The sequence below is a fragment of the Thermobia domestica genome, chromosome 13, assembly GCF_964235325.1.
Source record: "Thermobia domestica chromosome 13, izTheDome1.hap1.1, whole genome shotgun sequence".
Classification (NCBI taxonomy): Eukaryota; Metazoa; Arthropoda; class Insecta; order Zygentoma; family Lepismatidae; genus Thermobia; species Thermobia domestica.
Genome location: NC_137466.1, coordinates 86,169,556 through 86,197,418, shown reverse-complemented (window position 1 = coordinate 86,197,418; position 27,863 = coordinate 86,169,556). Strand labels below are relative to the sequence as shown.

The following is a 27,863-nucleotide window of genomic DNA, read 5'->3' as shown; positions in this document are numbered from 1 at the left end:
ATGCTATTAAAACAATTTAAATCTTATAAAACAAGTTTATTTACAAGTACACGAACTATAACATAGCAAAAATTGTACATACAGCCTCTTTCCTATCTAGTCTGTTCTTTTCCATCCATTTCTGGTGGTGGCGGTATAGGAGGAAGAGAATTCAACACTTCAGCCTGTTCAGGGAAAACTGGATCTGCTGGTTGCGCCCAGAAGCAAGGAACAAACGGCAAGCGGTTTTCCAATTTAGTGCTCCAATGGTGGATTCGACATCTAACTGGTACCCTTTCAACATTGTTAATCTTAAAAGAAAACAATAATAGTAATAATTTGACAAGGTTCTTCAAATTAAATCTTGTATAATGTAAAAGCTTATTTTAGGTGATCAAACTTGTGAGTCACAACTAACAACACCTAGTATACCGTATCACATGGATTTGTTAAAAGTAGAACCCTGTTCGACCCGAAACAAAACTTCGATCACACTAGTTCCACCTTGAGTGAGTTTTCATATAAATTAAAAATACTAATACTAAACAAATTCTTTCGCCAGTTAGGAGACGATTTTCCGTTATAAAACTTCAGCTCTAGTTAAACCGCAGATGTGAATTTGATCTCACATTTAAGACTAGTATGAATTGTACTTACAATATACATTTTCAGGTACTAGGTTGTTTAGACCCACAATATGCCAGGTAAAAACAGAAAGCAAATAATTACTTTGGCGCTGACAATATTTAGTTCGATCTAACACCTTCATTATTGTTCATTTTTGGTCACTACCTAAGACAATTACTCAGTTTTAAAGAAAGGTTTACTACTTTCTACTCACTGAAGCTTTTTGAGTATCATGAACTCCTCCCCCCCCCCTCCCCTCTCTGCCTGGACAATATGGAAATGTTCTTAAACGCAGCTTTAGTAATAAAGAAACCTAGGACTGAAATTCTTACAGAATGTAAATGCTAAGTAGTATCTCATCTCAAGTTTTCGAAAATCATTGGGCAGGTGAAACAGCATCACTAAAATTCTAATGCTTAAAGATGATTTTTCCAGTTTGAGACAAATGTAAAAATTTTCTTACACTAAATACTGAAAAGCACATTGTAATTTGTTTCAAACATAATATAATAATAATAATGATAATAATAATAATAATAATAATAATAATAATAATAATAATAATAATAATAATAATAATAATAATAATAAAATAAAAAAAGTTTATATCTTCAGAAGTAAAATCTATTGTGTACAACATATAATAAACGTGCATTTCGTTTATTTGGTTAGTTTGTATGTATCCTTTGATGCATATTTTACAATTTTAAATGAATATCCTAATCTTTTTCTTCATTATTCTTGAATATCTGATCTTTCAATCATTTCCTAATCTTTTAAAATTTACAGTGGAAATATTGGAAAATTTCTCTCATGTTTGGGAGTTTCCTGCCTATTAAACTCCACAACAAACACTTATGGGTAATTTTCTATTCAGCCATGCTCTTCCGATACCTCTCTTCTCCTGAATACCAATCTGCCTCTCTTCGCCTGCAGCAGTAATATTGAACTGAACTAATCCTAAACTAACAAAAAGAGAAAACGAATGACATATTCATTCATTCGCTTACACAACACAAAGAACCTTAATCAGTTCTTAACCATCTATACAACTTTATACTCTGACCGTGCAGAAACTCTAGCATTCTTCCTTTCGGCGTCCAGCTGAGCGTTTCAGAGCTAATATTTTTCTTCCTTGTCTCATGAAGTTTTTATCAAAAGCGGTTATAACATACTTTGTAGTATGTGTGATTATTTTTCACTATTACCTGGGACGGAATTCATTTATATATTCATGAAAATAATATATATATATGAGACACACTCGGCTTGAACAACAGATACATCTATTTTGTGATGTACTTAGCTCACAAGAAAATATGCAAAGTTAGATAATGTTCACGATTAAAACTGCAGATTATTATGAAGAACTGTACAGTCTTTGTTATCTGACTATGGAGGTGTATGACTTTTGTTTCCTGTAACACCAGACAAAAATGTTAACTATTGTGTATTTAAAAAAAAATCAGATTGTTAGGTGAAGTTCACATATAAATTTTAAGATCTAGATTAAGGAACTTAAATTGGGAAAGTATAATTTTAAACTGTATAGGCATTTCGGAAGCTTTTCATAATTTTATGCGTACTACTTTGATTACCTATCTGAATGAATGCTGTCCGGAAAAGATTAAGAGGTAGAGAACTACCATACGTGGAAGTAAATATATTGAAATAGTCTTTATCTCACCACATCTTAAATCACAACGGTATAGACTAATCATATTGCATAATATTGCCAATACTACACGGTTACCGACTGATACAAGAAAAAATATAAAACTGCTAAAACGACATACAGAAAGGAGCAGGGCCGCCCACAGGGGGGATGTATGGCGCAAGCTGCGCCATTGAGAAAAATTTGGGGGGGGGGATTTTACTCTACTTTCGAACTAGCAATTTTACTGTCGGAATAGCATTAAAACACGATTTTGAGAAGCTAATTTTCAAAAATTTTCCGGGGTGAACCCCCGTACCCCCTGCTTCAATACTCGATGAATGAAGTACCGCGCAAGTAGCCGTATGAAAGGAAAGGTTGGTTTGTTTTAAGAGAGAAGGGCCGCCCACACGAGGGATGAATGGCGCAAGTTGTGCCATCGAGAAAAGAATTGAGGAAGAATTTTACTCTAATGTCGAATAAGTAATTTAGCTGTCGTCAGAATAACATTGGAACACGATGCGATTTTTTTTTAAATCTCGAATGAATCCCCCTACCCCCTGCTTAGAAACTTTATGAATGAAGTACCGCGCAAGTTGCTATATGAAAGGATGGGCTGGTCGGTTTATCGCTTTGTGTAGGTAATTTACCCATTTTCTGCTGGGAGCATTTATTTATTTCTTATTTATACCATGTACGACACTTAATAAGTAATGCTGTTCAATTGCTACATGATGTATAATAAATGAATTAATGATAATATTTTGTATAGTTTTCTGTTTACCGCAGGCCCTGGAAAATGTAATCGCACAAACTTAAAACAAGCTCAAAAGTGGCATCACTTTGGGGGGGGAGTGCGCCATCAGCTTTGGGGGGGATGGGCACCCCTGGAAAGGAGATTAAAGCAACAAAAATTACTGTAAACGAAACCTTGATAAATAATTCAAAAAATAAATGTCCAGCAGCTTGGTCTATAATTAATAAGAAAATTGGAAAACTGTTCAAGATCCCATACCACTATTCATAAACGAGTTCAATGAATACTTTCTGAACAGTATAAGAGAATTGTGATAAATTAAAAGATAAAAGCTCTTTCTCTGAAAATTAAGATTTTGACTTTAGAAGTTCATTGGCACAGCAAAACGTAAGTAACATTGAGTCAAATTTTTCATGAACTGCAATAAATATCAGGTCAGTTTTATCAATCGTTAATAAACTGCAGGGTTGGCTGGTTTAAACCAGCTATTAAAAGAAAGAAAAAAAAAAAGCAACTCGTTTAAAACAAAAAAACAAAAAAAAAAAAAAAATGCTTTAAATCGTATGAACCAATGGTGACGTTTCCACATATCAACCATCTGCATTAGTTTTATCTCCTTTTCACCTTTTAATCAAGGCGTCCCATGTTCAATTTTCGGTCGAACCACAAACCTTCTTTCAAGTGTGGACCAAGTAGCGGTTCAGATGTCACTAAGCGAAAGTCGTCTTCTTACCTCGGTATTATATAAGGATGTTAAGCCTAAACACACGAAACGAAACCAAATTGTATGCCTGAATGCCTGTTGTTTTATAAAGAAGCCAAGGTTGCTTAATTATATAGATAAAAATTGGCAAAATTTATCGACTGTCTATGTAGCTTCCAATATTAGCTTGGATAGGACTTTCAGTTTTAATTTTTATGATACCTACATACTAAATTTGTAATTTAATGCCTCAGTTTTAGCGTACTGATTATGATACGTTGACCATAAAATTTTACATGCCAAGCAATAGCGGGATTTTCTCGTTATTGCTTTACATTTAAAGTAATAACAGGATTTTCCCAATGTCCAAGGCGGGAGTTTCCCGATTTATATATAATTCTGTATAATGGTTTCAATTGTGCAATTGTTTATCTTTTTGTCCTTCTGAAATGACTCTTGACAATTATATTAACAAATATGTCAGGATCAGTACAACGTATTTTTATCAGGAGTCCTCCGTGAGTGAGTCGGCAGACTCATTGCATTTGTGGCCAATTAATCGCAGTTTCGAGTCCAAATGGAGAACAACTTCCCTTTGATGTAAGCCGAGAAGCAGTTTGAATTCCGCCTTACGCTTATGTGACCCCTTCCAGCATAGTCCCGCTGTTGCATAATAACACCCAAAACAAACTTATTTCTGCTCACATGTAATATAAATACATAGAGCAAGTTATTAAAAAAACTGGTTTAAACAAAAAAAAAAAAATTGGTTTTTCAATAAAAACCATGGTTTTAGCCAACCCTGACAAACTGAAACATTCAAACAGTGAGGATTTCTATGGTTTTTCTAACTTGTTAAAAAAATAATTGATGATATAGTTGAACCTTTAGTTTACCTATTTAACTGGATGCATCTAGAGGGAATCTTTCCCGATTGTCTTAAATTGACAACCACAGTATCCATACAAAAGAAAATAAAAGTAAGTCTAATAACTATCGTCCTATATCCTTAATAAAAATTATGTACAGAGTTTTTGGGTAATATTAAAAATCAATTACCAAACCATCTTGAAACAAATAAACTGCTTCGCATTTCGTAATTTCGATTCAGATAGGAGTTTTCCACGACTAAGGACGTGGATATATAGTAACACACATATTAGACAATTTTGAAAGTAATTTATATACATGTACAACATTGCTAGATCTGAGTAAAGCTTTCGATACAATGTCACACGATTCACTAGTTGCAAAATTATATTATCATGGTAATTATATTATCAGGAGAATTGAGTTGCCATTAATGAAGTCCTATCTAAATAATAGAAGACAGGCTGTCAATATTGCAAATGAAAGCTCAAGTTTCTTGACTGTAATGTCAGGAGTGCCTCAGGGGAGTGTGTTAGACCTTTACTCTTTCTTATCTAGGTAAATGACTTCCCAAGTTTTCTACCTTATAAATCTGTTTCATATGCTGAAAGCTCAACACTCCTAAGCACAGACAAGACTTTAATGGGAGTTAAAATTAAAAACAACGAAATGTTAGAAACGTCATCAATATGGTTAAAGTACAACAAACTTTATTCCAACGAATCTACGACAAAAACCATTCGCTTTTATCTTAGTAATCATGTGGCTGATGTAGATGTATGCCATTCTGTAAAACTTCTGGGAATCTATCTAGATCTAAAGCTAAACTGGAATATACATACTGAAAATCAGTGTAAAAGACTATTTATAATATTTTTAATTCGCAGACTAAGGACAACTGAAACCGTGCTCCTTACAGTATTTTATGCTTTTCATTGTCATTTAAAATACGGTATTATTATGGGATAATTAATCGGGTGTTCAAATTGTCTTCAAATGACAAGAAAGCTATAAGAGCAATAAAAGGTTTGCTAGATACTGTATCATGTAGACTGTTCTTTAAGGAAATGCAAATCATGACAGTTCCTTCTTTGAACATTTATAAATGCCTTATGCACATTAGAGACAATTTATTGAACCGATTCGTACAATTACTTGATATTCTTCGAAATACATTCCTCCTGTTTTAACACACTTGTTACAACGCGATTTCCATGCTTTACATGCGTCCTGGAAGTCAGTCACAGGGAAGTCCTTTAGTAACCTTGGTGTTCTCCAGCGTCCCCAAATGCTGTCCTTTGAGGGATTTTTTAATCTTTGAGAACATAAAGAAGTCGGGCGGGGACATATTAGGTCTGTAAGGTGGCAGGGGCAGTGTTGAGATGAAACAAAACTTTATCGCGTTATCGCTGCTCGAGAATTTTTTCCATCTTGATTTCGACCGAGAACTAACACAAGGGTTCACTGAAACAGGCACTATGACTCTCCAGGAGCTCGGAGCCGACTAGCGCTAGTCCCGCTGTGTTCCCAAGACTCCACCCACCCTTCTGTGCGAGCGGCAACGCTGTGCGACGGATAGTCACGGCAGAAGAAAATGGGGCACATTACTTTCGGGACAGACCCCGTATATCTCGGAGATCCATAGAAAGTGTCTTTAGCCCTTTCATAACCTCAAAAGAAAAATAATTATTTTTAATTTGTGTCAGTGCAGGATTTAGTGAAGTGTCAGTGATATCACAGGAAAGTTGAGAGTCTGATTTTCGTACTTGTCGATGAAAGACTAAATTAATTAAATCAATTAATATTCGACATATACTACAAAAATTAATTTGAATGTATGTTCATACATATATATATGTATATAAACATATACATATGGGGGGTTATATTTCACAATAAGTCTGCGAAATTCCTCCACTCATTTCTACTGAACAATAGCATTACTAATAAATACCATTCTATATTTTATTTTTAGCAAATTATATATGAGTTCACAAATTTATGAACAAACTGGAAACGTCACTTAACACTTCGAATTGTACGAGTGTTACCTTTTCACTAAGGTTCGTTTTGCAATGATAAGGAAACAAATAAACGTAACTAATTAACTCTATGATCTATGGAATCCACAAGTTCAACGCCACATTCATAAAACCTCTTCACTGACTTTTCTGCTTGATCAACTGCATCCAGTTTCTACCTTATATTCCTATTTCTGAGAAATCCATCTTAATACTATTTTCCCATCTCCGCCTCTAGGTCTTGCTAATGGTCTTTACCGATTGGATTTCAGCTAAAAATTTGGAAATATTCCAACTTTCTTCCATTCTGCCTAATGACCTGCCCACCTGAAGCTCCTAGACTTAATGCCCTGAACAATATATAGTAAATTATGCATTTTTTCGTTATGAATTTCTGTCATTTCACATTTCCGTCACTCTTGGGTCCGAAGATTTTCAAATACTTTATGCCTGGGTTTTTCCCTTACGAGTAAGCGATTATGTTTTGCAACCATACGGCATACAACAGACATAATTACCATTTTATATATTTTAAGCTTTAAATCCTTCCACAGAATTGGTGAACATAAAAGAGTTTGGACTGAATGACAACATGAATTTCCTGCTCAACTATAACCCAGTGAGTGCCATTCAGTTCCAAACCCTGGTTGTGATCTTAAATTTTCCTTATAGCGAATTCCAGCACAAAATTGAACGTTAACGGCGAAAATACACCTCCTTGTTTCAGACCATTTTCGACATGAAAGCTAGTGGATAAAGTATTTCCATTGTCGGACTTTTCATCAATCTAACTAGCTATTTTGGAATACCGAATTCGGTAAGAATGTTGTACAATGTTCACCTCATAACCGAGTCGCAAACTTTTCTGAAATCAATAAATAAATTGATGTACCAGTATGTTGTTCGATAGTTGATCAGTTTCTAAATACGCACTGATGATCTCCAATAATTTAATCTGTCTATGGGGCCAATCTTGCTAACAATGTTTGAGAGGATGTTGATAAAAAGAGATGCCTCGATAATTATTACAGTCGTTTTGTCATTTTTATTGTTAATTGGAACAATTATTGTTATTTTCATTCTTGTGGCAATTCCTCCTTATTCCACAAATTCTCCCCTCTAAAATTAATTCAGTAAGAATTTCGTCCATACCCGGAGATCGTGCTCCTTTAATTTTTTAATAGCAATTTCTATTTCTATTCGATTAGGCTCTGGTGCTCTCTCGTGGCTAAGCGATTAGCGTACGTGTCTTTGGTGTGGGAGACCTGGCTTCGATTCCCGACGGGAGCTCCTGTGATTCAGATTCCACGTTAAGCTGTAGGTTCACGCTTCATATAGCCTCACTGCTAAATGGACGCTAAACTAAAAATCACATCACAACACATCGATTAGGCTCTAACATATACGATTCTGCCATATGCATTTCATCTTTTTCATGAACATTATTTTCGACTGCATGTTTAGCAAACTGTCAAAGAGATCTTTCAATCTAGTCAAAATACTATCCGTATCCATAAAAATTTTGCCATACATTGTGTTCAATATATATGGACGAAGTTGATGGCTTTTCTTAAATTCGCTGATGCTTCTATACATGTTCCGAACGTTTTTGTTTATACTGTTACCTTCTTTAGCTGTCAAAAAATCACGTATCTTCGTTCTAAAAGTTTTGAGACTTTCCCACCTGATGTCAATGATATTTTGTGCAGTTCTATCGTTCCGGTTTTGTAACCAAAACAGTTTTGCACGTTTTCTTTTACCTGTTGGTTTAGTGCATTCCTAGTCGAACTAGGGTTTTTCCCCATGTATTTACGCCTGCTCCAATTGTTCTTTTGCCAAAATTTTAAAACTATCTCTAATTTTAACTCACAAGTACTCAACACTAGTACATTCCGAAACTTATAATACATTCAACCTTCAATCTGGTATAGCGTATTTACAGTTAACGGGACTCCCGATTTTCTTAACCGAAGTAACCTCACACTTTGAAGCGTACAGAATGACACCGTGAATACAAATGGCATGCGATTGCATGCAAGGGATGCCAGGGGCCTGCGTGAACAGTTATTTACAAGGACACCCCAAATTTCAAACTATATTCACAAACGGATTTTACTTTATATATATAAACAAATTTGTACATATTCCTGAGACATTTACTTTCCGAAGGATCTACCTATTTAACTGTAGAAATTTTATACTTACTGTTACTGTCACATAGAACAACTTTCCTTCTAAAGCGAGGTCAGGTCCTTGAATAGGCTTCTCAGGCATCTCTATTGCATCTTCCGGAACGTGAATTCCATTCTTCCGGAAGGACATTCGAATATGCCACGGTTCTATAGTCCATGGGTTTTCTTTATTCATTACAACTCCGAGAACATGCTTTGACAAATAATTCGCCGTCTGAAAGAATAAAATTATTCACAGAATGAATTACTTTGCGTAAGGTACAGTACATAACTGTATTCAAGAAAACATCGTAATTAACAATGATAATGTAGAGGGGGGGGGGGGGGAAGAAACAAATTTTCTTCACGGAAACACCGTAATCAACAACCATAAGGTAGAAGGATTTTTTTTTTTTAAAAAAAAAAGACACATCGTAACCAACAATTATAACAGAGAGGAGAGAAATTACCCAGAACGGTATGGAGTTACATTCTTCCACCAGTGCTGTTTATAACTGCTAGATGGTCCTTTGCGCATCTAGACGTGCTACAAGACGTCTCCTTATAATATCCTGAACTAATCGATGGGATTCAAATCGGGAAAACGGGCAGGCCAGTCCATTCGTCGGCAAGACTAAAGGAGACAGTGATGATGAGAAATGAATGAAATGGTGGAATGAAGAAAGCAGGAGGAAACGGGAGAACCCCGAGGAAACCCACGCACACAGTTTTTGTCCACCACAAAGTTCATTTGGCGGAGGCTTGGATCGAATCCGGGACCTCAAGCACCAGAGGTGAACGCTCTACCACTGAGCCACCGCGGCCCCCAAATTTCGTTTGGATCCGGTCAATAATTATTGAGAAATATATTACCACCCCACACAGAGTTAAACACGCATGCCCCAAATAGAACTAGAAGCTTCCATATGCTTATGCCAGGAGCTAATAAAATGGTATCCCAAACTAATTACTTTTTGTTATTGAACACATATAATGTTAATTATGTCTTACAGGAAAATACAATGCTTACCAAACCAGCTGTCGGAGTACTGTGCTTTTCCGTTTCTTCCTGCTCTGATTTTAGCTTTGAATATTTCTCAATGTTTTCAGGTGAAGCGTATACTGCAAGTCCTGGTAGCAGTAAATGTTTGTGTGCATAGTTTGGTTTCACTGATACCACCTCACCACGCAGTCCAACGCCTTAAAAACAAATTGCGAATTAAATTCTTAATTATAATTTAAAATTAGTGCTTATACAGAGAACAGCATACAAAACATATTACGTACTTTATGAAACAGCATACAAAACATCTCGAAAGATTAAAAAAAAAAAAAAAAAAAAAGAAATCCAATACTTAATGATGCCATACTAACACACCAGGTTGTCTAAAAAGTATGGAGCATTTGGCAGTCAAAATTAAGAATATATTTTTTTGTGATTTGAAAATAACATAATGAAACTACACATGCACCATTTCATCCGATAACTTTCTGTCATTTTTCCAACAACATCATAATTCCGTCGCTATAAAACTTCTATGGTTTCTGGTCAAAAAATTGTTACACGTGGTTTCTACAGACCTCTTCTAAAACTAACTTGAAATAATTCAGAGAGTTTTGGAGAGACCGTAATAAATGACAGTCTGACGGTGCCAGGTCCTATACGGTAGATGCATTAAAACCTCCCTGTCAAATTTTCTCAAATTCTGTCCGGTTATTAAATATATATGCGGTCAAGCGTTGTCAGCGTGATATACGACACCCTTTCTGTTGACCAGTTCCGGCCGTTTCTTTTGAATTCCTAAGTGTTCGCGTTAACTGTCGACAATACAGGTCCAAGTCTATTGTCCTGCTTGACGCTAGTAGCTCGTGATGCATAAATGCCCTTAACAAATCCACCATACGCATAGCATAACTTTTTTGAACGTCAGTGAAGTCTTTGTCACAGACTGTAGAGCTTATCCTCGCTTCCATGACAATCCTTTTTGCACATTGTTGTGGATTATCCACTTTTCGTCACTCGTGATTAACCGTCGATCGAGGGGGATTGAGGGTTGAGATTTCTGGGCTGTCGACATCTAAGGCCATTTAGCCCGTCACCATTTGAGGGACGACGTCCGTCGGCGAGCACACAATCCAGGGAAACGGAAGGAACAAAGGATTGGGGAAGGAAGGAAGCGGCCTGGGACCTTCTACCTGGAAGTTAGGCACCACCCCGACATTTGCCTGGTGTGAATGAGGAAAACCTCATTTAGGGTGGCTGGCCTGAAAAAGCGTGTTACACTTTTTCGACCGAGTGACCCCACCGGGATATCATCGATCGAGTATTCAAATATCAAGCTTCCTTTTGTAGCAGCTTTCTCCAAATGGTTTAACAGTTTGGTGATAAATTGGCGAAGTCATGACTGCTCACATGTTGGAGCTATTGAACTCTTTTTGTCAAATCATCATCCACTTTTTCTTTGGTTGGTCGCCCATTGCGAAGAGCTTCGTGGATATCGAAATTTCGAGAACGAAAGCGACTGAACCATCATTTAGCTGTAGCTTTTGATAACATATATTGCCCGTAAACATCACAAATTCTTTCACAGGCCTGCGAAGCATCTGCCCATTATCGAAATAAAATTGTAAAATGTATCGCAGCTTTGTAGAAAGTTCATTCATCTTCACGGCGCCATACTTTACATCTGATTACACGGATTCCAGCACTTTTAACACATCTACTAACTTCAGCTGTCAGATAACATTATGCCTGATCCGCTGAGACTCATATCGTGAGCTGTGGGACGCTAACGCCATCTTGTGCGCAAAAGGCTCAATACCTTGGACTTACTTATATCAGCTTTACAAAAAAGTGATTCAAAAATAACGGAAATAGGTGTACAAAGGTTACAAGATTTCGTGAAGTTAATATGTACAACTTGTAACAACTAATTGAGCATATAACTAACTCTATGACCTATGGAACCCGGAGATTCAATGCCGCGTTCACAAAAACTATCCACTGACTTTTGTCTTCAGCCAACTTGATCCAGTTTCTACTTTGTATTCCTATTTCTGCAAGATCCACCTTAATATTGTCCTCCCATCAGCGACTAGGTCTTCGTTATGGTCGTTTTCCGATTGGATTTCCAATTAAATCTTTGAAAGTGTTCCTACTTTCTTCAATTCCGGCTACATGACCTGCCCGTCTGATCCTCCTAGATTTGATGACCCCAATGTTTGGTAAATGGTATAAATTATGCAGTTCCTCGTTACGAAGTTTCCGCCATTCCCATTCCCGTTCTTGTTACGCCCGAATATTCGTCAAATATTTTCAGTCTGCGTTCTTTCCACTGATCATGACACGCAACATTGTAGCACAACAGCATGCTTGTCGTTTTATATATTTTAAGCTTCAAATTCTCGACAGAATTTGCGACGACAAAAGATTTTGAACTGAATACTGTAATAACACGAATACCCTGTTTTCAGTAGATATTTAAATTCTTCGTGGATATGGTTTTGGTCTGTTAACGCTGATGCTGGAAGTATCTACTTTGTCGAAAGTATTATTTGATATTTTGATGCATCCATAAGTTACAGTATAGAACTGAACGTATAGAACACTATAATTTTAACACTATACCAACGTTATATGTTCCAGCAGGGATGAGAAATATCTACTCTTAAATTTTTCACCAATATTTCCACCCTAAATCTTGACCGCCTTTCATCGGGATGTTTTAAGCTAAATTTTCGGTAACATTCATTAATTTATAAATTTAATCTATAACAGTTCTTCAAACGTTAACACGACAATCTACGGTAATATAATGTATTTATTTCCTGTATATCATATATGAATCTGAAGTCAATAAGACATTAAACAAATTTTTATATTTAAGGTTAACGATAAGAAGCTTCAGGAATTTACATAAAAATCTATTGAAACATGTCTTCTTATCTAGTCTTCAGCACCAGAAGCTTCAATGGATTTAAATGCGATGTAACCTTACAAACTCGATGTTGCCATAACAATTTTGTATCACGTTTAGTGAATTAAAAAAAAAAAAATCCTTAACATATAAACAATATGTAACATTTTATTGTCCGAAATATGATATAATTTCTTCTGTAGTTTAAGGGTATATACTCATCATTCGTGGAACAATTAAGATTAGTGTTAAATTAAATCTACAAATTGATTGGAGAGTTTAATGTGGTATCAGCAGAAAGGTATTTGTCTCGGTGACGAAAAGGCCAATAGCAGATAGATACTATTCGTAACTTCAAACAAAAAAAACAATGAACAAGAGCTTTAGACACGGCACACAACTCTGCACTTGAGTGACTTGGTTCAACGCGATTTGGTTTCCATCTGATTGTGATTTAGGAGGACAAAATTGAACTTATCAGCGTTGCCAACTGAAATAAATATTCGCCATGAATCTAGAAATGTGAGGTATTATTCATAACTCGTACGTTGTACCTTTTCATCTATGTATATCCAGATCATTACTATTAATAATAGACGTTGTATTCCACAAATAAAAATGAAATATCAAATATTTTTCATCTATGTGTATGCGTACATAAAGGAAACACTCACCTACATTTCTTCTATTCCGGATAAGTCACCGTCAGTACCCTCTTCTGGATCACTGTTGCTATCACTATCGACACCACCGAGACTGATAACGACCCTCTCAGTAATTTCATCCATAATTCCTTCTGCTTCTCAATACTGAGTTTCAATTTGCTTCACGTGATTACAAACGGATATCCATTCGTTCCTCCCGATTTGCCCGAACCTAATTTTACAGAGTTTTTGAACATCATTAATTTTGAAAATTGTGTTTCGTGACGCAACCCATCCTTTCACCAAAGACCAAATTTTTTCAATTGGATTCCGTTCCGGGTGGTAGGGGGGGGGGGGTAAACGAAGCACAGAGTGTCCATGGCGTTTGAAAATTTCGTCAATTTCAAACTTTTTAAATCTAGATTTATGTGATTGGATTAAACTATATAGTTCCGGCTTCAGCATATTACAATCAAAAGAAATGTTTTTCTCTGTCAGCCACTGCATCATTTGTTGCTTATTCGAACTAGAGGTAGGTGCTTTTTCCAAAATAACGTTGTGATAGGATGCATTATCACAAACCACGACAGAATTGTGAGGGAGATTTGGTATTAATTTTCTGTAACCCACTTTTCATAATTCTCTTGGTTCATTTGGTTGTGGTAGTCACCTGTAGACTGACTTGCTTTCCATATTAATAATGCATTGGGTACAAACCCATTTTCCCCTCCTGCATGAATCATAATTAACCTCTGACCCCGAGAGACTGGTGCTAATAGACCGTGGGAGCTGTCGTCGGTCCAAGATTTGTTTGAAACGTGAGATGATAATATGTATGATTCGTCTACATAAACTATATTTCGCACTTGGTTTCGATATTCCTTTATACGTCTCAAGTAGGAAAATTCTTTTTTCCCCGAATTTCTTGAGACTCGACAAGTACGGTTCTGTTAGTTTTAGTCTTTCTCCACCGAAACCCAAGATCTTTTAGAATTTTTCTAAGGCTTGTGCACCCATCCTGAAAACCTATTGATTTTGAAAGCTTTACCCTCAGTGTCGAAACAGTAGGAGCTGTGTGTTCCGTTTTATAAAAGCCGTAAATTGTTCTCCGATAACATCACTGTCAAGATCATCTACCCCAACCACAGGCTTATTCGGAGTTTCAAAACAAGTTTTCTAAGCTTTAACTGTTTGCCCTTCTTTTTTAATATTTTTGATCGTCCGTAATGATACCCCTACAGCCTTCGCTGTTCTTTCTAAAGCTTTTCCAACAGGAATTGTGAAGATACCTTCTCGAGCTTCCATCTCCATAAATTTAATAACATTCCAAATCACCTCTCTAGCCTGTGAATGGACCTTTTTGTGCTTCACTTTGGAGTTTATAACATTCATAGTCACGTCAATTCACTACAACACATACTGATACACCTACAAACTATTACACTAGCCCATCCACACTACACTGGACCGGAATACGATAATAACACCCTCGTAACAACAAACACCTTATTTTCAATCTACTAGCACACTACACGAAACCCAGCCAAAGAACAAACCTCCGCAAGCATCGGAAATATCTTATTTCGAGGGGTGAGTGAGCCATGTCTCTTGTTTTAGATCCTAAGCGAATGGAATGCTACGATTGCCAAAATGTACCATGTGTTCTGTTGACCAACAGATGTGTGGGAGGCTTTTTTTTTTTTTTTTTTTTATTTCCCACACATCTGTTTTGGAACCCAAAGGTCAAAATAAGAAGAGTGAAAAAATGTTTTCCACTCAGTATTACTTAGCATTGTGTTATAGTGGTGTATATAAATCTGAATTTTTGTGTTTTGTAGAACTAAAATACTATGTGTATCTATTCTTTTGTGTGTTAATATCTGGGATTGTGTGAATATATTTGTATGAGTTCTTTACCCCTTTTTTTTATGCCGGCACGTTCAGGTGTTTGATACATTCACTTATTCCTAATTTTAATAATTGATTTCAAATTCTCTTATACTTTGGTTAATTAACGCTATGATACGGTACGTGACGTTTGGGCGCGGACGTTTGGGCCCCGCCGTTTGGGCACTGGACGTTTGGGCGCGAAGCCATTTGGGCGCCAGACGTTTGGGCGCGAGTTAAATTAAAAAGTCATTATGGCAGGCGCTGAGTACTAAGTTCCAATCAAAATATCACAAGGTGTCTACTGTAGTGGAAGTCCTTGAATTATACTGGATTTTGTTTTACATATTAGAAATACTGGAATTTCAAAATTCTAAAAACTGAATTAACAATTAAATTTTGTAAATTTAAGTTTCAGCCAAAGTTAAGTGTGCTTTTTATTTGATAACTTTTCAAGCCAAAAGTAAGTAGACCAGACTAGATATGATTGACTGCATTACATACATAGTGAGCCTATTCCATTAAAAAATTTAAACAGGCCTTCTACTGTGGTTATGCAATAAGTGTGAATGTCAAACACATTTCTAGTGGCTAAATGACCAATATATGTACACTTAACAATATTTTTCACTTTGAAATCGTTCTTTTTTCCCTTTCTTCACTTTCTTTAATGCAGATTAAATGCTTACAATGGGACGAAAAAAAAAGTGTGTTAAGTTTTGATTTTTATACTGGAATGTTAATATAAAAAAGTGATACCAGAAATACGGCATACTGCAGTTCCTAAACTCAATGTCTTAGACACCTTGTATTAACATCTTTCCCTCAACTCGATTACGATTTAGGATTTTTAGATTTCTGGGTTCTCGGCATTTAAGGCCATTTAACCCGTCACGTTTGAGGGAGCACACTATCCGGGGAAAGGGAAGGAAGGAAGCGGCCTGGACTTGTAAATTAGATATCACCCCGGCATTATTAACAGTCGTCTGATTCCTTCATTTTCTAGCTTTCTTATATAATACAAAAAATAGATCATTAGATCAGAAGTACAAGAATAGTGAACAAGCGAAAAATCAGTCCATGACGAGGTTAGGCAACAAATACTACAAACGAATTAAACTATTTAATTTAGAAAATATACAGATAAATGAGGTGAGATAAAAACAGAAGTATAGGAAATGTATATATCTTGATTCGCGCTTAGTTTTCAGTGCCTAGCTTACTTTATATGTCGTAAATTGTGATTTTTACTATGTAGCTCGCGCCCAAACGTCTGGCGCCCAAACGGCAGCGCCGAAACGTCCGCGCCCAAATGTCCTGTGCCGCTATGATATGGAAGATAAAAGATCTTTTTTAAAAAATTCGGGAGCAGTACTACGATCAGAAGTAGGGAAATGATATATAATGTCAGAGCTTACTTTGAGAAAGAAAGAGCAAATGATGGTCTATTGTTATCAATTGTACCAATTGCAAAAATAGTGGAGAGTAATAAACAAACTAGTTTATTATTATTATTATTTTAAATAAACGATTTAGGGTCTACTACTGAGAAATTTGGATAATCGCGGTTAGCAACATATCTTGCGCATGCGTAGTATCAACCATTTCCTCTCATTTTTATCTCACTCGCTCGGGAAGTAACGGTTTCAAAGTGCAAAGCTAGCTTGCGCCGTGTCTACTTATGAAAGAAAACAAAGCTCGAACAAATATAAAATAATACAAAATACATATAGTTATCAAAAATTAAAATTAAAATAAAGGCCTTGAAAAAGTCACAGTAATAAATAGCAAATAGAAAATAAATAATAAGAATGCTAAATAAAAAATAGTAATAATAAAATAAACGAGGAACTAAAAGAAAACACCTAAGGGAATAAGGTCACTCAATGCAACACTGTCTTCTAAAACCCGCCAGCCCTGAACATTCTCTGAGGTCGGAGTACTCCGGACATTCTATAAGGACGTGACAAATACTTACAGGACAATGCAGTCTTCACATAAAGGATGGTTGATGTCTGCACTAAATAGGAATATCTTTGATGCCTTTTTCTCTTTCTAGTCTTTTCTTCTTCCATAACATTCCTCTCATTACTCTTATTGAGGATTACTAACGGAAGTTCAACATGTTTCCCTTCTGATACGCCAATTTCAACGCTCAAACCATTTTCTGCGCCTTTTTTTCTGACAGCCAATTCTTTCCGTACTTATTATCGATGTTCAAACTGATTCCATGAATTTTCTTCGATTTTGTAAAAAGCCAGTGGAAGGCTCCAGAGTGTTGCTAGACGCCCCGAAAGAGACACCGTGTATTAACAGAATTCGTCCAGTCAATCATAAAACCTAATTTCCTCACGTTGCTACGACTTTAAACCCATGCTAGACAAAACTATGCTGTAACATCTACTTTACTACAAACTAAATATTTCATAAGAATGATTACAAATTATAATTTCAACTCAACTTTTACAGAGAGTTTGTTACAAGTGATGCAATAGGATTACTATGGAGTGTTACCTATCTACTTATTATTTTTCATATGCGTAGCTAAAGTCTAGTTTATTCTCTCACATGTCCATACTTATACACACTATAAAGATAAGCTATACCTAAAGTATACTAATACTGATACAGATTTAAGTAAAATAATGAAGATATGGTACCTCATAAACATAATAGAAGAATAAATAAATTCATTCGGATATTATTAAAAATTTACCTTCTACATATTGCGTTAGCACAACATTAATATTTTCAATTTTCTTCGTATTTTCATCTTCTACTAAATCATATACGAAATGCTTAGCTTTCAATCTCTTAGGTTTGAATCCCTTTCTATGAAGACCGGGAGGCCATCTTCTTTTTAGAATGAAAGTTGTCTGAAATAATAATAATACGTATATTTATTTTCTTAATTCATTATTCGATCAAAAGAGAATATACCACACAGAAACATTAAAAGTGACGACCATTACAGATTTAAAAATACAAAAGATTGCAGAGATGAGTAATCTCAATACAAACATTATGGAAGATGAAGTGTTGCACTTTAATTTATGATTAATTTTCACTATCAACAGTTCAAAAGGTGATTGCTGATTCTAGTGTTTTCTATGAAGAATGAATAAGTTAAATAATGTAAAAATATTCTTGTGAAGTTGAAGCAATATACTGCACGAAATCATACCAGGAGTTAATCATCCGATTACGATTTGCACCTGTTACTGGTTGTTACTTTTGGAACATTATAAAGTTGTCACTATATGCGTATATCTATGGTATTGTAGGTCCCAGAATACAAAGTAATCATTACACCCACGAATAAGAAAGAAAGAAAAAAATTAATAAAACTTCTAGTAAAATAAGTAACAAGCATTATAATTAATATAAACGTAAAGCACCAAATTACTCACCCTTATTTGCTCATTGACTGTACTGCCTTGTAATGAAGTTAAACGGTGGCTCAAAGGTGAAATACCAAGCTTTCCAAACTGATGGACTAGTAATTTCAACATTTTAATATATCTAGAAATAAGTATGAAATCCTTCAATAAGTTTTATGTCACCAATGTATGGTAAATTTTCTTAGTTAAAAGAGTTCCTAAATTAATCAAAATTTGAAATCGTCTATTACTATGTAGTGACATAGTGATGAGTTAATTATATTTTTGAAGGACAATCACTAAAACTAGAAGCAGGAAAAAAGGGAACTAATTCTAAGTCGCGGAACGAACAACGTAAGTATGCAACACAGCAATAGCGTAATCCTTTCTACTTACATTTTCAGCGATCTCCTTCCAACAATATAATTAAAACATCACTAAATACTAGTAAAGTTTGCAACACTGTTTAAAATTATGTAAATCCGAGAATCTTTAATTATATCTACCAAACAGTATTGTTCTATGCTATAATGGCAAAGAAAATAAACAACTGTTTCTAAAAGTTGACATAAATATGCCATTTTAAGTAATATTTACAATTAAGCAATAGCAATTTTTACATTTTTTTTAAAGATCTCTTAAACGGTTTGAGTTATCAAATTGCTGTAAACGGTATTATGATATTTATGTCTTTTGAAAATCATGTACGTAATTAGATGTAACACTTACGTAAACACTTTTTTTTTAAATAAAGTCCTTGAAAAAAAAAGAAGTTAAATTTTCGATTTCATGTAACTTTATTTCCAGTGGTTCGAAGTATGTCATATGATGTCTGTAGTATTCTACAGTAAGGTACTTCGAATGCGCATTGTTCTACCCATGTCATTTGCTTTATAGAAACCTCCAAAATTTGGCTGTTTTTCGATGTTTGTGACACTGTAGTATCCTTAGTTTGCAACAGTGTATAGCAAGTCTGGTACCATAAATTTTGGTTTAACATGTAGATTTAAAATATATAATAACACAAATTACTAGCTTATTGGAAGAAACCTAACTTTGTGTTCGGGTGGCAACATTGTTAACTTAGTAGTCTTGCAAAATATGTCAAACAATGTCCCTCTGCCGATATTTTCATGGTACGAAATTTAAGAGTTTTGTGTGAATTTGTTTAAATGTTACAAGATATCAATATAATGGTCCACCCTTTACATACATACATACAAATACATATATTAGTATACATACTGGGAGATTTAAGAGAAATGGGTTGCTAGAAAAACTTTACTTTGCGAAAAAGTAAAACTATATTTTTAAAAGATTACGTCCCATGATTATGCTCAGAGTCTGTCTAAGGGAACCAAGATAATAATTGTGGATTGAAGGATCTGAGAAAAAACGGGAAAACCCACTCATCGGAGGTGGGTGTTCCACCGCTGCACCTCAGTGGCATCAAACCGAACTTCTCGGTGAGCGCTGTATATTGAGTTAAAACCTTCGTAATGGATGTGTACAATCATTTGAAAATACAGCACTCATATTATGAATTCTTAGAACTCCCTTAGTTTTCCTTCTTTTCAGTAGCATGTTACTAGGTACAAGATCAAAGGAAGAATCGATCTAACCTCATCAGGGTCAGATCAGAGATAAGTCGAAACCAAAGACAAAAGTGTATTTGTGCTTTAAAAAAACCTACCCCAAAACGATGTGTCACATGACCTCATCTCTATTTAAACTTTTGGGTCTGAATCCAAAGTGGTGGACTTCAAGATGTCCGCCATTATGGTCCCACTCAGTTTCAGTTATTCTATTAATGCTGTTATGTTATTTTCACAAGTAGAACTAGCAATGCCACAAATATATAGGAGGTTTCGTTAAAATACAGGAAATATAGAAGTTTATAGGGAGAGACGCAGGAAAAATAGGAGCCTTGGAAAGCCTGAAATTCTAGACTATATTAATCTGCGTACAGATATGGTATTGGGTAAATAGGCAATAGAGCATAACATGAAAGTGCTTGAAACCCACTGTCTTATTAACTAATCTAGAACGTGTATGCTCAGAAAGGAGGAAAATACAGAAATGTAGATCGGAAACTAACAAGAGAGGAGTTGTATCTGAACCAAATGCGGTAACGTGAGGAAAACTTTTGGGTTCTATACCATTTTATGGGACCATGAATTTGTAAAGTTCATGCAAGGAATATGTAATTTGATTTCACAATAGAAATGTACAAGTGATCAAAATATATCGGAATCTTACCTCTTACATGTATCATAAATTAGAAATGGGTGATTCCACGAAAAAGGGAAATTTTCACTTAGAAAATTTTTGTTCCGTTGATGGTCGCCTATTTCAATAAAAATATCACATGCACTTACTACTACTAAGTACATGTTAATTAGGTGTTCAGCAGAGCTGAATCGTTATTGGTGTAGTAAATAAAAAATAATAAACTTTTCAGCACCCACGGAGTTGAGACCATAGGCCACGGAGTTGAGATTAGTTAACACGGAGTTGAAAATTGCAGTGGAGTTGAGAAACGTGATACATCTGGGTGATAAGTTTTTGGTTTATAAGTGATTAAGCTTATAATTTACATAAAGAAATACACATACGCTTATCGAATATTGAAAAATTATTGCGCTTTCAATATGTTGACTATCATATGGAGAGGACAAACTTTTCACATAAGCTTACGAAACAGACGAAGTAGTCACTAAACCTGTCTATTGTCTACTTCATTTGTTTTCTGAGCTTATGTAAACCGTCTGTCTTCTCTGTGTGATCAAGTCAACACGTCGAAAGTGCAATAGTTTTTCAACATCTGGTAAGTGTATTTGTACCGCATATTTGGTATATATAAGGTGTTTCAAAACAATACACACATCGTTTGGGAACTGATTCCTGACACCAAGATAAGACGAAAAGTATAGACAACTGGGTGCACAAATGCTTCCTTTCGGAGTTATAGGCTGCCGAAAACATGAAAAAAAAAATGAACTTTAAAGGTCCATAGCTCCAAAACTATGAGACCTGCCGTAGTCGGGTCATGACTTCACTTAGGAACTAATATGTGCACTATCCAAAAATATGTTTCAGAATCCTGAGGTACTCACAAAGCAATTTTTATAGAGGGAGTTTGGTTACGGGCGTATAATCTGAACTACTCACCAACTACTTCTATAAAAGTTGTTGTGGAAGTACCGCAAGATTCTGAAACATGGATATTTCGATAGCGCACATACTAATTCCTAAGTGAAGTCTGACCCGACTACGGTAGGTCCCATAGTTTTATGCTATGGACCTTCAAAGTTCATTTTTTTTTTTTCATGTTTTCGGCAGCCTATAACTGCGAAAGGAAGCATTTGTGCACCCAGATTGGTCTATACTTTTTATCTTATCTTGGTGTTAGGAATCACCTCCCAAACGTTGTCGTATTGTTTCGAAACGCCCTGTATAATGCACACTAAATGACAGTGTAAGCACTCATCATTTCTGTTTTCTTTGGATAATTCGATGTTCTTTGTTAAGTAGCCCTCATTTTCCACTCCAATGAAGGAAATGTCTTGAGGAAACAGGGAAGGGCTGTTCTAGTCTACACAGAATGACAACTGCCAACGCTTTTTAAACGTCAGATTTAGTAGGCCAGGAGAAATTCCTCCCGATCCGCGTCATAAAATTGACTGTCCGTACATTGCCCTCAGACTCTTCGACAATCCCTGAAAAGAAAACAATTAGTTGATCATAAGATTCAGACGTCAATAGATTAAAAACAGATACCATCCATCTTGACTTGACTGAAGTTTTACCTCCGGCTACCTGACAGCCCCAAATCTGAACTTCCGCGAAACACTCCTTAAATGGGCTAGGACCCACCAGCCGGTCTTTGAGTGTGAATGACACGTGGTCAGCGTGTCGGCTCCTACGACCGTTGCGATGGTTTGCGCGATCAGGTTTCAGTACATCTCTACTCAAATGAGTTTTTCAATTGCCTCACTGTGCGAAGTAAACACCATTAATTTTTGAGCTTTCACCGGGAAACAAACCCAGAACCACGCACGAAAGGCGAGCATGCTAGTCACTAGACGATAAACGAGCTTTATTTCAATCAATATATTGAAAGAACAAATATTTGGAAGAGCATGAGCGTAACAAACACTACAGGATTATCAACTCCGTGAACTTGTCTCAACACCGTGGATTCTTTAGTTTTCAGATGGACATGGAGTTGAGAAAATCGAATATAATTTATTTTTACCGGCCCACTTTTTAACCAGTACATGTGAGTAATTGTGTACGAATTTTCTACGTTAAGGCGTAGGTTCCTCAGGGGAAAGAAGGTATATACCATACAAATACATTCAGTAATAAATACCATGGTGTTGAGAATCAATTAATATACGCACCTGCTTTCCACACACAAAAATATTTTTCCTATAGCTTTTAACACATGCACACAACTTTTTCTGTTCTTCAGTCAAATATGTTTGCCTTGTCTTCTTGTGGGTGTTGCCAATGTGGACGACCATGCTATATGTTGAGAGCAATGATAATTTTCTCTATTGCCATGGAGTTGAGACGAAATAGAGGTGACAAAAACGAAGCATAGTCAAGCTTTCGAAAATAATCGTTATACAGGTTTACTTTCCACAAAACCGAAACATTGAAGTGTTCTCTTTCATTTAATTACCATTAAATGATGTTTGATTTGCGACTTCAGTTGTAATTTATTGATTAAAATCAGCCAATTGTAGTCTGTGACAGCCCACGGAGTTGAGAAATTGGGTAATAATTAATTTTTTACGTATGTTTCATGTTATATTTGCAAACTGTTATACATGGCATACCTACTTTGTGACGGTTACTACCAAACAAAATAAAAATGAGGTGATTCTTTCTAGTAGTAGTTTGCCCGTGACAGAAAATTTCCCTTTTTCGTGGAATCACCCAAATACGAAAGTGTGTTCTTTACACACGAAATACTCCAGAAGAAATACATGATGAAGCACTTACAAAGTGCTCATAGAAGCGTCGCAAAGATGTGTCACGCACAAGGTGTGTGTTTTATGCGATATAAAGTGTTTTTCTACTATCCTTCTTCATGCGTATATCTATCGGCGCTGATGCGCTTGCTCCCAACAAACGTAACATCTCGCTCACCCTCGGGCACCCAGCTGCACTCCTACCCTCGCTCGGTTATATAGCATTCGTGCTTTATAGCGGCCACCTAGCACACGTTGATTTGTGTTTTAAAGTTAATTCGTTTAATGCACAGCAGTTTTATGCTATATATATATATATATATATATATATATATAGTTGTACTCTGCCCTCCTAAAGTCAATCTGCAATTATTAATGCAACTTCTTTCTTAAGGAACGCTTTCTAAGGCAGTAAGAGTGCATTTCATGCTAAGAGAAGTTCATACTTCAAGAATATAAGTAGCCCTGGTGTGGTAAATCAGTATTATGTATGCGCTGTGCATGTCCATTGGCATGGATATGATAGGGGCTCCGTCCTTCGATCCCCTCTCTAAAAGTTTATTCACATAATATCGTAGGAGGGTGTTGTTTCTAGTGCTGGTTAGAAACATGACTAGGTGAGGATAAATTATTTTCGTCGTTTCTGAATAGGCGTAGTTTGCAACACAAAAGTTGGAAAGTACTAATTTTGCGCAGTAATACAGATAAATACTATCTAGTGAAGAACAAAGAAAGCGTAAAAATACGAAATATTTGTGACTAACAATTAAAAGTGGAAGGCACAAAATTCTACGTAAGGTATGATTAAAATAACAACAAATCAAAACATAACGTTGATTCATGTGGGTCCATGTGGGTCCAATATTAGCCGCCATCTGCGTAAGATAAGCCTAATGATGTAATTGAACACATGAATATAAGGCATTCAGAGACTTAAAATAAAATATTTTATGCGTATAACTATCTCCTCTATTTTTATATAATATACACAAGAATACAGAATTGAATTAAATGAATTTTCGGGTTAACTTTACAACGCCCGCTCCAGCAGGTATACTCACTCAGAAACGAGAAATTACACTTATGAAAATGGATCAAAACTTACTTAACCTTAAGCTAACCCGTTCCTAACCCCTACCCTACTCATTTACATCTTACTGTACTCTACCCAACCCTACTCTATTATACTTTTTAAAAGTGCCCTACTTATCGATGCGCAGCTGGAGCGTGTCTTGTAAAGTTTACCCGAATTTTCTAGTTAAATGATTGCGTATTTGCACTGAGACTAAGGAAGAGTGATGATGATAAATTAAATGATGGAATGAGAAAGTGGGGGAAAAAGGAGAACCCCGAGAAAACCTACGCCGCATATAGTGTTCGTCCACTACAAAGCTCATTTCGAACTGAGATCGAACCAGGGACTCACAAAAGTGAGTATTGTCTCCACTGAGCCACTACTGCACTCAATATAAAATCAAGTTCAGCATTCGTAAATCTAAAATTTGACATTCTTAGGCAGTTTATCAGATTATGTATTTTGGGTTCATTCTAATTGCAGGGGGCCAATACAACCCACGAAGGTAAATAGGACTAATGTAATCAATCAAAATTAGGCTATAGTTATCAGAAAAGGGGTTAATTTTACAAAGCCCGTTCGAGCTGATATACATACTCAGAAACAAGAAATTACACTATTGATTTCACGAAAATGGGCGAAAACTTCCATAACCCTAAGCTAACCCGTTCCTATCCGTACCCTACTCGGATTGCATTTAGTATCTTACCAAACTCGTTTCATAACTCCAGAACCGAGTGCCTTCCTTTATCTAAACTGTAATAGAGGTAGGGAAAAAAACGTACCCTGGGGCTTCTAACCCCTTTCGCTTGCTCAGCTATATATTGTGAAGTAACAATGGAGATCTTACATGTGTAAGATTGGGGGAGATACTAAATATCAGCCCTCCCCTCTACTATACCCTTTCAAAACAGCCCTACTTACCGATGCGCAGCTGGAGCGTGTATTGTAAAGTTTACCCCCAAAAAGGATGAATTGTTAAGAAAAATTCTTCCCCTCCCCCAACCCATAATTAGAACTTCTCTATTCCTTAGCTTAATCCGAACCTAAGACTTAGTAGTTATTTTATTTAAATTTTTATATTACACTACCTACTGCAGACTTCCTTATTGTCGTTATACCAACATTTAAGCACAATACAAGCTAGTTTTATATGTTCCAACAAGTTTAAGCAGTAAAAATACTACCACATTTACATCGCTTGCCGCTTCGTTCTGCTGTTACAAAACGCTTGTAGTTAGTTTTTTGTTCGATGATGATTTGAATTTCATTTGTCTACAGTTCTGCCAGTTCATATTAACGAAAATGATATCTATAAGAAATTGTTATTCCTTATTGAATATCATGTAGAGGACCTGTCTATATTTTAAGTGCTTTTTGTCAATGAAACACAACATTTTGCCTTCTATTTTTCAATCATCTCTACTTGTGTATTCTGCATTGCGTTGTGTGTAAAATACCCCGGGAATCCTAAGTTAGCATGGTTTAATAGAGAATTAGTTGGAATATCAACACTTCTAGGACAACACAACTCCCACCGTAAGCTCTCAATCACGAAGCTGTTCGTAAAGCAACCTGACAAATCCCGTCGCCACGGTTGATACACCATTCTTTACGCAGACGAGTGTTCACGTAAGGCCGAAGAGAGTAATTAATTGAGTAGTTCTGTCCCGATATACTTTTTGTACAACAATTTTTTTTTTCAAATTCAGGACTATCAAGGTTGCGAGCTCCGAATTACGATAGTATGATCCTCGGGAAGAAAGTTAATTACCGGATGTAGCCTGTAAATCGGATGTCAATGGTTGAAATAGAAAAGTTGTACTAAATACCAATAAAAGTTCAACTTCAGTCTCCAGATTTGAAGAACAACTTCATTTCATTTCATTTTGTTCATTTATCTTAACTAAGTATAATAGTTGTATGAAATATACTCTTATAGATACGTAGCACAATTAAAATATCCAACAGTACCTGAAAATCAATGAAATTAATGATCATTACAAATACATAGTATATTATCTCAGTTGCAAAACATATCATCTCAGCCCTCCAGTTCTTGGTAGTTACTTGGAGATTGGACACAGTCTTGGGAAGTAAAATAACGCAAGTAACGCGTTAATTTTTAAATAACGTTTCCTGGTAACGCGCTACATTCTTTTCAAAGTAACTGTAACGGTAACGCGTTACAAATTTTTAAGTAACGTACCTAATTTGTATTACATTTCGGATGAGGAACTACAATATATGTATCAGGAACAAATGTTTCTCAGAATGGACCAATGGAGCATGACTTATTTCGGTGACCGACAGTCAGCCACCGACACATGAGGAATAGATAAGATCTTAGTGCCACTTGCTGTTTTCGGAAGATGAGTACAACCTCAGGAAAATCACCTGCAAGCATCGGAAGATTTTGTCCTAAATTTCGACAGCTCCAAATCAATACATTCAGTGAGTGAATTGTGAGTACCATGGTATATTATAGTCTAATTTACTTTGGTTGGTCTTGTTTCTATGAAGATGGAGAACGAAAATATTTTACCGTTCGAACATTTGAAAAAATATTTTTTCTTAAAAGCTGAGGATAATGGTGGATAGAATGTGTCTGAAGTGCCCAACAGGAAATAGTTATCAACAGACAGGAGTTCAACTACAAATTTTAGAAAGCATCGTGCTCTTAATAATATTATATTAATGCTTTCTTCAATACTTCGTTCTTGTGTAGTACTATTCTTTTTATACTTATGGAGACCTTTGAACTTACAACTTCGTCGGGGAAAAGTTTCTATTGCAACAAAATAAGAAAGAAAAGATAAAATTTTATATTCTCAAGGGATTAAATAAAGAAATGTATATTGAATGTAGGTGAAATAGGAGGTGTATTTTTTTTCTAATGTGTTGATTGGTTATCGTGACAATGATAGAGTGCTTTCCTATGATACAATCTTTCAACTAGAATAAATAGGTTTTAAATTAGTTAGCGAAACTTCAAAACTTCGATGTAAAAATATTGTAAACTGTTTTACAGGATATGAATATCCTTATAAATCAATAATTAACAATCATGGTTTATATATATATATATATATATATATATATATATATATATATATATATATATATATATATATATATATATATATATATATATACAGTGGCGGATCCAAGGGAGGTTATAGGGGCTATGGCCCCC

The 27,863-nt window shown here is 35.6% G+C and overlaps 1 protein-coding gene across 4 annotated transcripts; it reads right to left on the bottom strand.

Moving 5' to 3' along the window:
* Positions 1-21: 21 nt before the first annotated feature.
* Positions 22-25,997, bottom strand: mRpL9 (mitochondrial ribosomal protein L9). Of its 4 annotated transcripts, none has more exons than XM_081736015.1 (6): positions 25,858-25,997; positions 18,641-18,752; positions 17,947-18,106; positions 9,813-9,982; positions 8,817-9,017; positions 22-290 (listed from the first exon to the last, which is right to left on the bottom strand). In XM_081736015.1, exons 2-6 carry the CDS (start codon positions 18,740-18,742, stop codon positions 93-95), a joined length of 831 nt encoding a protein of 276 aa, XP_081592141.1. In that variant the 5' UTR covers positions 18,743-18,752; positions 25,858-25,997; the 3' UTR covers positions 22-92. The 4 variants fall into 4 exon arrangements, with proteins under 4 accessions (XP_081592141.1, XP_081592142.1, XP_081592140.1 ...); XM_081736016.1 differs by having other exon boundaries at positions 25,864-25,983; XM_081736014.1 differs by having other exon boundaries at positions 25,763-25,918.
* Positions 25,998-27,863: the final 1,866 nt, after the last annotated feature.